This window comes from Leucopleurus acutus, assembly GCF_964270905.1.
Source record: "Leucopleurus acutus genome assembly, chromosome: 9".
Lineage (NCBI taxonomy): Eukaryota > Metazoa > Chordata > Mammalia > Artiodactyla > Delphinidae > Leucopleurus > Leucopleurus acutus.
Window position 1 is genome coordinate 94235466 of NC_139144.1, and position 15961 is coordinate 94251426.

The 15961-nt window shown below is 45.1% G+C and overlaps 1 protein-coding gene across 2 annotated transcripts in view; it reads right to left on the minus strand.

The window, feature by feature from the left end:
- The window catches only part of KIAA1549, a gene marked incomplete at its 3' end in the record, with an annotated part of 146176 nt that overhangs the window by 73368 nt on the left and 56847 nt on the right, over positions 1–15961 (minus strand). For both annotated transcript variants that reach the window (XM_082846118.1, XM_082846117.1), the window contains exons 2-8: positions 10312–13005; positions 9121–9209; positions 7654–7831; positions 5682–5812; positions 3253–3436; positions 2074–2133; positions 730–878 (exon numbers count right to left, since the gene is read on the minus strand). In XM_082846118.1, the coding sequence (XP_082702244.1) occupies positions 730–878; positions 2074–2133; positions 3253–3436; positions 5682–5812; positions 7654–7831; positions 9121–9209; positions 10312–13005 (3485 nt within the window). The remainder of the gene's footprint in view (positions 1–729; positions 879–2073; positions 2134–3252; positions 3437–5681; positions 5813–7653; positions 7832–9120; positions 9210–10311; positions 13006–15961) is intronic.

The following is a 15961-nucleotide window of genomic DNA, read 5'->3' on the forward strand; positions in this document are numbered from 1 at the left end:
TCCCCACCCCTGCACGCCACGGTCTCACCCTGGTTTCCTGTCTCTGAAACGCCATAGCTCTAAATATCCCCTTTTCCTAGCTCTACAAGTCAGCATTTGGTAAAGAAAAAAATCCAAAATAATGTAATTCACGTGGAGATGGGAAGAAATTACAGCCCAACCCCCAGCTCTCTCTGAGTGTGTGCATTTTTAAAGGGGTCACTTTGGGATTCAAATGAATCTGTCACTTGTAACTTTCTGCCAGTTTACGTAGTGAAGGCAATTTGGGTAACATGAGACAAGCAGGGCTGGCAGGAGGCAGAGAGGACAGAGTGCCAGAATAGAGGGCAGAACAGTTTCCTCTTTCCGGCCTCTCAAGGTCTCTTCCAGCTGAACCATTTGTCTCTGTGACGCTATCAATAATGCTTACCATTCCATAAGACTGACTACATTTTTGGTAATTAAAAAACTACTCTTTGAAAAATCAGGTCATCCAATGGTACGGCAACCCACTTATATATTCTTTTGCTGTGGTCCCCACAAGGCCATTTGCTGTACGGACCCTTACTAAGGACTCGGGAAACATCTGTCTAGACTCCAGTGGAACTGAAATGCTGACACGTTCAGTGGCTGCCTATGATAGCAATCAGTCTATTTAGTAGCATTTTTCCATTTGCATGAAGATATAGCCCATTTTTAGACGGCTCTCTCTCCTTCCCCTCCCCACTCCTTTGGCCTTCTTCTTCTTACCTGTACCATGCTGTTCCCGGCAGCGATGGTAGCCCTTCTCCACATCCGCCTTCTGGTGGAAACTTCGCTGAGCAGCTGGGCCAGTTTGCGCTCCATCTCAGCTTGAAACACTTCATTCTGGAGCTGCTTCTCAACAACACCCAGGAGGACTACATTTAAGGTGAAACACACACAGGCCCCAAAACGAGTTGGCAGTGGAGAGAAAAGGATGTGTGCACAAGAGAAATTAACGCAGGATTACTGTAAAATGCCAGTTCCCAGAGAGGAGACATTAAAAGGGGAAAGAGGCAAGCTGAACGGGGTGCGGGAGAGTCCAGGGAGGGTAGCCCACAGGCCTTATCTCTAAAGTTTACAAAGACCGGTGGCCAGAAGCCCCAGGAGCTCGGCCGGGAGCTTTGCAGCTCAGAGGTCCTACACAAGATCAAACGTTCTGTCTGCACGTATTGCAAAATTTCAGGGAATGGTTTGAGTTCCTATCTTATCTTGACTCAAAATTTAGACTCATTAACTGACTCGAGATAAGGAGGCCTGTCTTCAGACATCTAGGTTATCTAAACACACAACATCTTGTCAGCCTTTACAGGAGAAAAAAGCTTGTGCTTTCCAGCCAGAACTGGCTCAAATCCCCTGTGAGATAGGACCACGGGCAAGTCACTTAACCACTATGACAATTATCTGGAAAATAAGGCCACTGTACCATGCAAAGAGGTGGACCCTTTATATGCGATGTTGTATGTGAAGCAACGAGAGCTGGCGGGGTCCAGGAACCTGTCAGTGGTGACTATCCCCACGCTACAAGTTTCCTCCCCACGACCAGTTGCTTACTCACTGTGCTGCTTACATGCTGGGTACCTGCTGAGCATCCAACTATCTCTTACACTTCTGCATACCAAGTTAGAAAGCCTTTATTTGCAACGCCATAGCTATAAGTATCTGACCCAGGCCCACAAGACTTTAAAACATGCTTCTTATTGGCTCACCAAGTTACCTTATTTGTCCTTATAAAACCACACATATGAGGCTTTTAGGGAAAAAAAGAGATCCTTGCTTCAGAACCTTGTCCTATTCTGGTCAGAAGATGGTCAATTCCTGTTAGACTTTGCCCTGAACTTGATGTATGAATTTTAAAGAAAGCCAGTCCTTTTTGTGCCGTAACTCAGTGGGACACGTTCCCACAGCCAAATTTGAATCCCTTTCTCATTCATTCTTTACCAAGAATCTAAGGTACATTTTGCCCTGAATTTAGGACTCAGAAACAGGAAAGGCAGTATCCTTCTCAATACCCCCCCGCCACAGACTTCTCACTCTTACAGTTCCCAAAAACATTACGTAAGTTAAACATACCTGTTCTTACCCAAGAGGACTTCAACAACTGCGATAAGTTAAGCTGTGGGTACTGGAAGGCTACAAAAAGGAAAGGGTGAGAAAGGGAGAAAGATTCGTAAAAAACCTGTCTGCAACAGTCAGAAAGGTGAGTGTTCTAGGGAGCGCTGGGTAAGTCACAGCACACTGCCTCTCCTATACCAATTAGCTCTGCCTATGGAAGAACAAAGTTCCAGGCTGGGGGGAAGGCAGGGTCAGTGGCAGGGTCCTGAGCACCTTAGTCTCTGGGAGAAAGAGGGAGAAATAGAAAGAAAGGGCTTACTCAAGTAACGCGATGGGACACTACTTCACAGACAGCTCACCCGTAAGCTTTTTTCAAGGGAAATGTCATTGTTCCAGAGCAATGAATTTTTCATGCCGTGCACCTCAGAGCCCTGGAATTTCCCAGCAATGACTCAGGCAGGGTAAAGTGACAATCTTCTATCACTGAAAGTTGCTATTTGTAAATAACCATTTTACCCCTGTCTACTTTTATTTTACAAGTTATTCCTTTCCATTTAATTAACAGTACACGAAAATACGACAAGAACCATTAAACCTTCTGGCCACTCCATTCTGAAAAAGAATTTGATATCTTTTTTGCCTGATTTCAACTCTGGAATCTACTGTATTTTAACGTTTTGAAGTAAACGTTTCCCCTACCTCCACTCCATTTGTACTGTGAATTAAATTGCTTCCACCAGGAAGGAAGGTTTTGTTTGTTTTCAATTCTGTTTCTTTTTTCTTTTTAAGTGTACACACAGTGAACCCCACTCCTTCTGGTGTACAGTTTTATGGGTTTTGACAAATGCATGGACGTGTGGAACCACCACCACAATAAAAATACAAGACATTCTCATCACCCCCCCACCCCGAAAATTGCTTTCCTCGCATCCTTCACCCCTGGAAACCACAAATCTGTTCTCAGTCTCTCTGGTTTCACCTTTTTCAGAACCAGTATAATCTTTGATAGTGCCCTTGGCTCTCTAAAGAGAATAATAAAGCAAGCCCAGTGGGAGAGGAGGGTTCTGGAGGCCCACTCTGGCATGATCTGAGAAGCTCCAATTTATATTCCAGATTTCTGTTAGCTATTTTACTTGAAAAGAAGAGGTCCACCAACACAAGCACTCGCAGCCGCGTCCCCAGGAGAGCAGCACTCACGTTCGGCAACCTGCAGCACTGGGTATCCCAGGTAGAAACTGAACTCCACCACACTCAAGTTCCTTAGCATTTCGCTCACTTCAGACCCATTCAGAAACCCCTGCGAGCCTTTGACAGCAAAGACAATGTTCACTGGGCCCCGGCGAGGAGCCAGCCTGGAAGACCCCACGGTGATATTCAAGATCTGAAAGAAAGAAATCAGAATAAGCTTCTAAAATAAATTAAAATGTCTAGCCAAAAGCCTGACTATGATTTTGCTCTCACAATTTCCCTCACCAAGGTCTTTTTAAAGGAGCATTTTTTGTGTGTGTGTGTGTGTGTGTGTGTGTGTGTGTGTGTGTGTGTGTGTGTGTGTGGTACGCAGGCCTCTCACTGCTGTGGCCTCTCCCGTTGCGGAGCACAGGCTCTGGACACGCAGGCTCAGTGGCCACGGCTCACGGGCCCAGCCGCTCCGCGGCATGTGGGATCTTCCCGGACCGGGGCACAAACCCGTGTCCCCTGCATCGGCAGGCGGACTCTCAACCACTGCGCCACCAGGGAAGGCCTAAAGGTGCATTTTTAAAGGAAGAGTAATTGGCTTCACAACCTGGTTCCCTTTTGTAATACTCTTAAACCCTTAGTTTATTGAAAATGTTTTTTACATTAAGTGGGGAACTGAGCACATGTATTTATAGTCCCTCCCCTTTTCTTTCCCACCCCAAATCCCACTGAAGTAACAACAAGATGAACAAAGGGGAATAAATCCACAACAGCACTGAGAATGGAAGAAAACCAGAGATTCTGTCAAATTACTGAAAGATGGAGAGAGGGTGGGATCATGTTGATACAAACCAGAACAGAGGAAACCGAGACCCCAGACACACACAGGCACAGACCACAGTAGACTGAGAGTGGTCTCCCTCAGGGGCCCCAGGAGGCCTCCAGGGCAGAGATCTGCAGGAGCTGAGACCCTGATCCGGGTCACTAATTAAACACTGAGTGCCAACAGCTGAGTCGGTTGTCTCCCTCCCTTCTCCCTTCCAACTTCACACCCAGGCCAACTCAGAAGTGCTAGCAGCTCCACCTTCACCCCAGGAGCCCGAAGAACTGCTGCCTGAGGAAGATGAGCTCCCTGCCTAAGAGGACAGAAGACCCAGTGTGGCATGGCCCCCTAGGCAGGAAAGTGGGTGGAGTTAACTGCAGTGCACACAAGAGACAAAGAAAGAAAGAGAGTGAAAGAAAGAGCAGCTCTGCCATGAAAAACACACTAACTCACTCCATCCCCAGGGTACAGCCTCCTCATCTCACACGGCGGGCAGGGGTGCCCACGCTGGCTGTCCATGACCACACATTGCCTGGTACCCAGGGCTCCAATGAATCCTCCCATCAGGAGACAAGGCTTATGTAGACACACACTCTACAGCTGAAGTGGAAAGATGAACAAGGTGCCAAAACTAACCATCTGCTTCCTCATTCCTAGAGACAGCCACCAATGGGCTACAGGTGATTACAGAAACCTAACAGCACCAAAGTCAAGGACCAAGATCAACACAGAACAATGGCAAAGAATGCAGAGCAAACAGAGACAACTTAGTACACGGAAGACAACATATTAAAAATACTAATTAACGTCTCCAGAAACTTTCAAGGAAACATTGTATCATCATTCAAGATAAGCCTGCATCGTAACACGAAAAGCTGCAATGAAAAAAGAGCAAATAAAAATGAAAAAACAATGATGGCTAAAAGAAAATTCTATAGAGGGATTGAATAACATAATGAACACATCTGAAGACTAAATTAATAACTTAGAGGACAAGGTTTAGAAATCTGTTAAAATAGGGAATTTTAAAAAGAAATGGAAAAAATAAGAAATAGGGAGGGTGAATCCAGGATCACCAAAATCTACTTAAAATGAATTTGAGAAAGAGAGAACAAAGAATATGGAGTGATAAATATCAAAGAACTGTAAAAACATCAGCAGTTTCCACGTAATACATACAAAACCTATCCTTTGATTCGTAGCTGTATTCTGTTTTTAGAGTGAAGAACTGCATTTCATGGTATTCCATGAAACGAAATTCCATAATATGAAACGCTAGTGTATTTAGGCATTTCCCCCATTGGATATTTAAGTTGATACTTAAAGTTGATATTTAAGTTCTTTTCTGGAACATTCTTGCATTTCCTACATGGGCTCATCTCTCTTCAGCTCACCATATCTGAACTCCCTGGTTATTGGGCTCCTCTACAATGTTCAAATATACTTAGCCTATTCATGCTCTGTGGACTCGATGCCATGGAAAGAGATGATTTCTAATCCATGTGAACTAAATCTCCTCTGCTGGAGGGAATTAGTAAGAGTTAAGTGTGTCTTAAACAAAACATTATGAAACTAGCTCCTCTTTAAAAGATAAAGCATCTTGTTCTGCATTCAGTGCTATTCTCACCTGCACTGTGAGGTTATACGTCCCCTGGTGGTGTTTTCTCACTTCAGAGAGAGCTATCATCAGGCCTTTCTCGATGCGCTGGGTGAAGTTGCAGAAGCCCGTATCCACACTCTGAGGCACAAACTGCAGTACTGAAAAGGACAGTATCACAGTCCCATGAACAAGGTGTTTCTTTAGTATTAGGTAACGAGGAGAGGGACAAAATAGTGTGTAAATCAATGAACTCTGATCCACAGTACAGGATTAAGTACTCTGGAGTGTTATTATTTTTTAATTGAGATATAGTTGATGTACATTATTATATAAGTTTCAGGTGTATAACACAGTGATTCACAATTTTTAAAGGTAATACTCCATCCATAGTTATTATAAAATCTTGGTTATATTCCCTGTATTGTACAATATGTCCTTGAAGCTTATTTATTTTATACATAGTAGTTTGTACCTCTTAATCCCCTACCCCTATATTGCCCCTCCCAGCTTGCCTCTCTCAACTGGTAACCACTAGTTTGTTCTCTGTATCTATGAGTCTGTTTCTTGTTATATTCACTAGCTTGTTTTATTTTTTAGATTCCACATATAAGTGGTATCATACAGTATTTGTCTTTGTCTGACATATTTCACTTAGTATAATACACTCTAAGTCCATCCATGTTGATACAAATGGCAAAATTTTCATTCTTTTTTATGGCTGAGTAGTATCCCATTGTGTGTGTGTGTGTGTGTGTGTGTGTACCACATCTTCTTTATCCATTCATCTGTTGAGGGGCACTTGGGTTGTTTCCATATCTTGCCAACTATAAATAATGCTGCTATGAACACTGGGGTGCATGTATCTTTTCAAATTAGTGTTTTCTTTTTTTTTTGAATACATACCCAAGAGTGGAACTGCTGGGTCATATGGTAGTTCTATTTTTAGTTTCTTGAGAAACCTTCATTCTGTTTTCCATAGTGGCTGCACCAATTTACATTCCTACCAACAGTGTACGAGGGTCTATGATATGTTATTTATATGTATCATATCATGGAAATGTAGCAAGCCAACTGTACCAAATGACTACACGCAAGGTGAAGGTGACTTGTATCATTTTAAAATGGAAAAATATCTAAGATAATAATTGGAGCATCAAAAGATGCAACACTGAAACATTTCAAATAGAAATAAATTCATTAGAGATGAATTCTTAAGTATTTATGGGTGAGACGACATGATACCTGGTATTGTCTTAAAACACTCTAGCTTCCTCAAAAAAAGTTTGTGTGAGATACATGAAACAAAATTGGGAAAATGCTGATAATTTTTAAAGTTTGTACGGGCATGGGTGGGCTAAATATGGTATTCGTTCTACTTTTGTATATGTTTAAAAACGTCCATGATAGAAAGTTAAATGAGGGGACTTCCCTGGCGGTCCAGTAGTTAAGACTCCACGCTTCCACTGCAGGGGGCATGGGTTCGATCCCTGGTCGGGGAACTAAGATGCCACATGCAGTTCAGCACAGCCAAAAAAAAAAGTTAAATGACATTGAGGAATCACTGTTAATTTTAGGGGGTGTGACAATGATATTATGGACATATGTATGTGTATGTATGCATGTATGTGTATGTATGTGCGTATGTTACGTGTGTGTATATATGTTTAATAGTCTTATCTTTTAGAGGCATAGGCTGAAATATTTATGAATGGGATGACATGATGCCGTATCAAAACAACATGAGAGGAGGGAGTGTCAATGGGGGTGTAGATGTAACAGAAGTGGCTAGGAGTTGAAAACTGTTGAAGCCATACAATGAGTACCTGGGATGCATTAAAATATTCTGTGTACTTTTGTATGTGCTGGAAATTCTCCATAATTATGAAGTTTTTTGAAATTTAACAAATTTTAACATAATCCTCCCCAAATTATTTTGCAACACAAAAAATAAAGTGAAATTCTATTTACAAATCAAAACAACTATGCTCAATTTTCTTACCCGTTTGAACTTGGAACCTGGACTCTGGCATAAGGAAGGAGGGTTTCACAGCCAAGATTAAAGGAGTCTGGTCACGAACAAGTTTACTATTTATAAGTACATTTATGACTGATATTGCTGTGTAAACGAACGGACCAGATGTTACCAGAAAAGTGAAGTCAGCGAACAGTTCATAAACCTATGAAAATAAAAAATGCAAAAGATGATAATTATTAAATTTGAGGGTACCATAATTCAAGCTTAAAGGAAATCATACTGAGTAGAAAAATAATAGTTAAAAAAATAAATAGTTTTAAATGAAGGGGTATTGCTTCAGAGATAATTAAAATTTTATTTTAGTTATGCCTCTTACATATCTGTCAACTTTCTCAAAAACAGCACAAAATTACAAGAGCAAGGACAGTGCAAAAGAAGAGTCAATAATATGAACTGAATAAGGAACTAAGGAGAATTCAAGGTGTTTTACTGTACTTACCCCCCATAAAAAGGAACACTTACTCTACTAAGTAGAGCTGTCCAAAAGAAACATGTGAGGCACATATGCAATTTTTAAATTTCTAGTGGCCACATTAAAAAAAAAAGAAACAGGTGGGGGCTTCCCTGGTGGCAGAGTGGTTGGGAGTCCGCCTGCCGATGCAGGGGACGCGGGTTCATGCCCCGGTCCGGGAGGATCCCGCAGGCCGCGGAGCAGCTGGGCCCGTGAGCCATGGCCGCTGGGCCTGCATGTCCAGAGCCTGTGCTCCACGGCGGGAGAGGCCAGAGCAGTGAGGGGCCCGCGTACCGCAAAAAAAAAAAAAAAAAAAAAAAAAAAGAAACAGGTGAAATTAATTTTAAAAACATTTTACTTAAGCCAATATATCTGACATGTCATTTCAACTGTAGGCAATGCAAAAAATTATTGAGCTATTTTACATTCCTTTTTGCACTAAGTCTTTGAAATCTGGTGTGTATTTTGCACTGATAGCACATCTCACTTGGAACAAGCCCCATTTCACATGCTCAGCGGCCACACGTGGCTCATGGCTCTGCTCGGGATGGTGCAGGCCTACAGCGGGGCTTTCTGAGCTTATCAGGAGAGAGAAGGCACCAGCAGACGTCCGGCAAAAAACATCTAGAAATCTATCTCTATCTCACTCGATGTACAGAAACATACATACGCACTCACTCTAAACTCTAATCCAAGCCCTTCCATGTAAATAAAGGGAAGCGAGATCATTAGGTCATCACCCCAAACTCTGGTCTTAGAGCCCTTTGTTCCAGCTCTGCCAGCACATCCCCGTGATGGACTAAACCTGGCCTCATCTGGGGTCAGAAGGGGCTTCCCTGGAGAAGCAATGTTTGAGCAGAGATCCAAAGGATGAGTAGGTGTCCACCAGGACAAGGGAGGGGAGAGAGGAGAGCAGATGTCCCACTCCCGTTATGATGTGCATTCGACTCGGACCCGACTTCCATGCCGCAGGCACCCACCTTGAGCTCCACCACACGGTTGAAGTGGTTCCTCAACACCTCTTTGATGGACATAATGATGTACTCCTGCACAGCTCTGCGGGCCAGCACTGCAAATCAGCTCAGCGTCATTATGAACAGGCAGAGGATCGACGGCCCTCCCTGGTCTCAGCATGGAGAAAAAAGACCCAGCGCATTCTCCTCCCTCCTCCCCTCCACCTTCCCTGTCCGTCCGCTGCATTCCTGCTCCACCTCTCCTGCCACCTTCTCCCCCTTCTTCCCTTCTGTCCCCCATCCCCAGCGACACCAATACACAGAGCCAGGTTACTGATCACACATGCCGTACTTCAGTACATATGAACAGGGCACCGACTTTATGCGCAACTTGCCACTTCTCAGGAGGAACAAGTGGGAGAGTCTGATCAAGGGGCCACAGTCACCAGACTTGTTCGGACATGACATCAAAGGTAGTCCAGCTTCATGGGACTAAAGCAGCCGGCAGCTGCAAGGGAAGCTGCTGCCTGTCGGCTGGTGCCTCGGACTGCAGGCTGGGGAGAAGGTTGGAGGCTGTGACCCAGTTCAGAGGATACTGAGCCACTCCACGTTCCTCTGCTCCAAGTGACATTTACAGGACTATATAAGAACAAAGTGGCCCCTCCTTTCCAGGAAAAGTCAGAACAGTAAAAGAGTAAGAAATTGCAATGGTGGCCCTTACACACTTGCCCAACTGACTGCTTGAACGAAACGTGAAGGCGTTTTGCTTTACCCGTGTCATCTACGCATCCAATGGGTTATGAGCTCCAAAGACAAACATCCCAGCAAACATTTCTAAGGCTCTTTTAAATCTTTCCTTTGTTTTCATTGCTGCTAATCTGTAATATTTTGTGGACGCTTCTTATATGCTGGGCACTGGGTTAAATATTTTATATGCATTAATGCATTTAAATCTTTATAATAACCCAAAGAAGGAGATGCTACCATCATCCCTGCTTAACAGTTGAGGAAACTGAGGCTTAGAGAAGCCTCACTGCCTAACTGTCCGGAGAACTCATGGGAGCTGGCAAAGCAGTGAGGAAGGACTACAACCCAGGAGTCGTCTGGGTCCAAAGCCGACACTCTTTGCCACGATGCCATACATCACATAAGCATTTCGTATAAACACCTTTGGAAGATCACCCCAACCCAGAGAAGTGACGTGAAGCAGGGCCTTACCAGTTGTGATCAAATAGGCATCAGGAACCGTAATATCACACACATACGGCGACTTGGTGGTGACCAGCGCAGGAGTATGAACCGTCACTTCGGGAGCGGGGGTGGTCGCGGGATGAAGGGATGGCGGGGGCAGAACCGTGCTGCCCTCGTGACGGTTCTGACCCACAGTTCTGCTGTTCAGGGTGGTGTGAAGAGAATTCTCAGGGCCAGCACTGGTATCAGGTGTGCTCAGTTCAGTGGAGGCGTTCCTCGTTAAGTCTGTGGGTGTGAATGATGGGCCACGCGTACCACCTGGCTCTGTAGGCAGAGGCGAGCGGATCACCTCAGGAAGAAACGAGGATGCTGATGGCAGGTACCCAGTGCTGACCAGCACTGTGGTGACAGGGATGACTTCAGAGAAAGAGGGTAAGACGGACGTGGGATCGTTCACAGCACTGATACCATCATCAGAAGGTGTCAGGGTTGAAAAGACAGAAGATTCAGTTAAAACGGGTGTAGTAGGAACAGCAGTCAGAAGTGATGTTAAGTGAGTTTCAGCCGTCAAAATGGGCTCAGAACTGGAGGGCACCAGTGTGGTGACTGCAGATTCATGGGACATGAGTGAAAACTCAAAATAGGAGGTAGTTGCAGTGAAAGCTGAGGTAAAATGAGCTTCGCCATCTGTGGGTGACACTGTGGGTGCTTCAGAAAACTTTGGAGAACTGGAGGGAAAGCTGGAGGGTAGTGACATTTCAGAGTAACTGGGGAGAAAAGTGAAGCTGCTTAAAGGAAGATCTGAGCTTGGCCAGAGCTGAGAAAAGTCAAGGTTTGTGGAATTGGGAACAGAAAGCTGAGGTGACCGAGAACTGACAGAGTTGGTCAACGAAAGTGTCGCAACCAAGGTAGAAAATGCCTGAGAAATGACGGTGGACAGATCACTTGACCTCGGAGACGGAGAAGCAAGTACTTCTGAAGATGGAGAGACCCAGCTGCTGAATTCCAGGGGTGGAGTGGAGAGAAAGCTGGATGTAAAATCCCAAATACTTGCACTTTCACGTTGGGAAAAACCGGCAGGTTCTCCGTCAGGAAAAAGCGAAGGCTGTGCCGACAGGTCCAAACTGTGAGACGTAAGAAGACCTGGGCCTCTGAGGGCAAGCGATGGGGTGTTTTTATTTGCTGTGATGGGGAAAGAAGAGTCAAGGAGAGCACCTGGGGTGACCGAGGAAAGCACGGCTGTCACACTGGATGGCATTACTTGAGTTTCGGCGACAGAGGAGGAGGCAGAAGCGGCAGCGGCAGGTGACACAGGCACAGAGAGGTGGCCCTGGGGAGGGCACATCTGTGCGGTCATCACACTACTCATTTCCCCCTCAGCTGAAATACCGACGCTCGTTGCTGAGACTTCCAGAGATGGAGAAGAGAGGGGAACCATCGGTCTTGAGGGGAAAAGTGTATGAAATTCTCGCGGGCCCTCGTCAAATTCAGAGAAGTCCACCATAGCGCTGCTCGGTGGAGAGATGCTGCTCGCCTCTGAGAGGGTCAGGGACAGGGTCTCGGCACCATCCCCGGACCCCACGTCCTTCTCCGTGAGGCTCGCTGACAGCACGGGCCGAGGCGACACCGCAGTGCACGACACGCACCACGTGTACGGTCTGAACGAAGACACTGGGCTCCAGACGTGAGTGTCACCCGCACCACTTGGGACCACTGAATGGCCAGGCAGTTCTGATGCCTCACTGGAGCTGGCGGGAAGACAGGGGTTATATGAAACACCGGCTGATTGAGTAGAGAACAATCCAGACACGAGAGGAGTTGAAAACAAAGCCAAACGCGCACTGCTGCTGCCAAAGGCAAGGGCCGTCTGGGACAGAGCCGCAGAGCCGCGAGCGCCTGGAGAGGCGGCTTCATCCAGACTTCGACCCAAAGCGGTGGTCACATCAGAGTATCTGTCTGTACCTGCGGCCAGAGCATCCTCTGGAGGCGGTGAGACCTGCCCTGACGGGGGAGGAGGCTGCCGAGTGACACCATGACATGGCGGTCGAGGCTCGGAATACCGCGAGCTGAGGAGGGTTTCCGCGCCCTCTGCTCCTGAAGCCATGATCTCCGGCAAAGTCCTACTTGAAACGTGCCCGTAAGCGTCAGTAGGATAAAACACCAAGTTCCTGCTAGGAGTTGGAATTATGCCCTTGGAAGTGGGAAAAGCTGACCGAAAAGCACTGAAATGATTGGGGGATTCAGCAGACACTGTTGGCTGTTGCACTGTGTTTTGCCAGGCTGATGTCACGTCTTCATCTTGTAAAGAAATGATGGGTAACGATGGAGTCGGCATGGAGTCTAACGTTTCTTTAAGCAGCCCTGGCAGACCGAGTGTGACGTATCGTACGGGAGAAACCACGCGGGAAGTGGTCCAGGAAGTCTCTGGCAAAAAGTTATCCATTTCATCATCATCTATGACCTCATTGCTCGTCACTGACACATAATTTGCCACAAAGATGCTGTGATCTGCTGTACTTTGGGTCCATTTTCCTTGGTTAAAAAAGTTTGTATCAAAAGTACTGGCAGATGGAGATGATCTCACGTGGAGAGAACTGCTTTGCTGGGACCCTGGAGCGGTTTCTGTTAAGGCCACGTGTGCAGTGCTGTGCTCGGTGCTTTCCCTTGGCATGAACTCCAAGGAGGATAAAGAAAGGTTGTGCTGTTCCAGAGGGAGCTCATCTACAAAGAAAATAACAGCTGAGTTTAGCTGCAAGGCAATGAAAGTCATACTGCTAACATTTTGTTTCAGATATAAAGATATCCTCAATCAACAGATATCCACTCACTGTGAACAGCCATGATTCACGGTCAGAAGTTAAACAACCAACTGGAAGTCAGAAATTGCCACAGTTACTGTCAGCATAATACCTGCGAACAGTCGTACATCTGAGCACTTTTACTTAAGCGTGTGTGTGTGTGTGTGTGCGTGCGTGTACACACTGACATGTTTCTCTTACTTTCTAGCAACACCACAGAATACTATAAATGGAAGAGACCTTAAGGGCCTGTCTTGTCTGTTCTCTCTCATTTATTACATGAGAAAGAGAGGTTCAGAGAAGGTAACTAAATCAATTACATGATCACCCGGACAGAGGTGGAGCTGGAATCTGCACATAAGCCTGCCTTGACTCCCAAGCCCATGTCCTTTTTCTTCCATAAGAGTTGGCTCTTACGAGAAATGATCGTGACCACTCTGACAGCATCACTTACTACCCAGGGAAGAGGGTCAGCAGTTTCCTAGTCATAGGACCTTCCACATCCAGACCTCAGACTACTTCCAGGCTCACCTCTCATCATTCCCTGCTCCACTCTCATGCCTTCCCAACTATGGCCGAATGAGCTACCCAGATTCTCTGTGGCTTGGTGTTTTGCACATTCTTCTCTCTCTGCCTGGGATGCCCTTCCGTGGCTCTCCACCTGGATTACTCCTACCGGCCCTGCAGATGCAGCACAGATACTACACCTCCCTCCTCATTACTCCAAAGCTGGGTTAGTGCCTCTCCCTAGGTTCTACCTGTCACATCCCTGATCGTGCCCCACTGAAATGAACTGTCTGCTCATTGTACTCTGAGATTCTTGAGGACAGAAACTGTTGATCTGTTTCCCCAGTGCCTAGCACAGTGAGTGACATATACTAAGAGCTCGATAAACATCTGTTAAGTGAATGAACACATCAATGAACGAATGAATGGTGCCTGAGGACCAAGTTCTGATATGTGCCAAAAGCATCCCATCATCCTCTCAAACTTTCATATTCTTCATCCTTGTGACAGCTGTCACTATCCTTTAAGTGGCTTAGGTATCTCCATCTGTAATTCAGATACACTGTATAGAGAGGCAGGAAATGTGATGGCCCAGACCCCTGATGAAGGCCCAGGGCACAGGTCCTAGAGGAACACTGAAACAGAGAGCTTAGAGGGACACTGGACCAGACAGCCTGATGCTCAAGCATGACTGCAAAGTTAAAACTTACAAAACACCTAAGAAATAAGATATTATGAAAAAGAGTCAAGAGAAACCTCCCCAAAATGTAAAAACAAAGAAACCCACACAAACAGTATCAGATCTGGAAAGACTTCAGATATTGGAATTATAGGATACAATTTTTTTTTTTTTTTTTGGTGGTACGCGGGCCTCTCACTGCTGTGGCCTCTCCCGTTGCGGAGCACAGGCTCCGGACGCGCAGGCTCAGCGGCCATGGCTCACAGGCCCAGCCGCTCCGCGGCATGTGGGATCCTCCCAGACCGGAGCACGAACCCGTGTCCCCTGCATCGGCAGGTGGACTCTCAACTACTGCGCCACCAGGGAAGCCCTAGGATACATTTTTGAAAGTGTGTTTAATTCATTTAAAATAATAAAGAAGGGACTGAAAACATGAGTAAGGAGCAAGAGGCTATGAAGAATGGTCAGAAAGATTTGAAAAACCAAAAGAATATTTGGAAATGAACAATATAATAATTAAAAATTTTAAACTCAATATACAATATGTAATAAACAATAAACAAATTTAGACACAGCTGAAGAGATATTTAGTGGACTGGGGGACAGACCTGGAAATTACTCAGAATGTAGCACAGAGAAACAAAAAGAGGAGAAATGTAAAAAAGAGAAGAGGTGAACACAGAATGAGTCCAACACATATTTGATCAAAGTTTTAAAAAACAGTAATGGAAGGAATTGGGCAGAGACAATATTCAAAGAGACAGTGCTAAGAACTGTCCAAAACAGTAGGAGACATGAATCCTTGAATTCGGGAAGACAAAGAATCCCAAACCAGGTGAATTTCTTTTTAAAAACCCATACCTACACACACGATGATACCACAGAACACCAAAGACAAAGAGAAATTGTACAGGCAGTCAGAGAAAAGGAATGGCAATTACACGATGAGATAACTACTTCACAGAACTAGGGGCCAACTGACAATGAAATAACATCTTCAAAGTGCTGAGAGAAGACACTGACATCTAGATGTGAATAAACAGCAATACTCTCCATTTGTTAAAATAAGGACATTTTCAGGACTTCCCTGGTGGTGCAGTGGTTGAGAGTCTGCCTGCCGATGCAGGGGACACGGGTTCGTGCCCCGGTCCGGGAAGATCCCACATGCCGCAGAGCGGCTAGGCCCATGAGCCATGGCCACTGAGCCTGCGCGTCCGGAGCCTGTGCTCCACAACGGGAGAGGCCACAATGAGAGGCCCACGTACCACAAAAAAAAAAAAAAAAAAAAAAAAGGACATTTTCAGATTTAAAAAAAGTGGTTATACCAACAGAAGAAGTCTTTCTAAACAAGGATACATTGACAATTCAAAAGAAAAGGTAATTAACCCAGAGGGAAGATCTGAGAAGAAACAGAGAATAAACAAATGATAAAAATATGGTTAAATCTAAACATTGATGATATAAATGAACAATAATACCACATAATTTGTAAGGTTACAAAAGACGTAACATAGAGTTAAAATAGCTTGTTACATTGCACAGAAGCTGAAATGGGGGCGTCCAGAAGAATTTGTGACTCACTAGCAGAGATGAAAATCAAGAGTTAAGACAAAATTCTATGAATAGATTTTGTGTGTATACACCAAACTCTGTAACTGATATTTAGTCATATATTTATATAGATGAAATATTT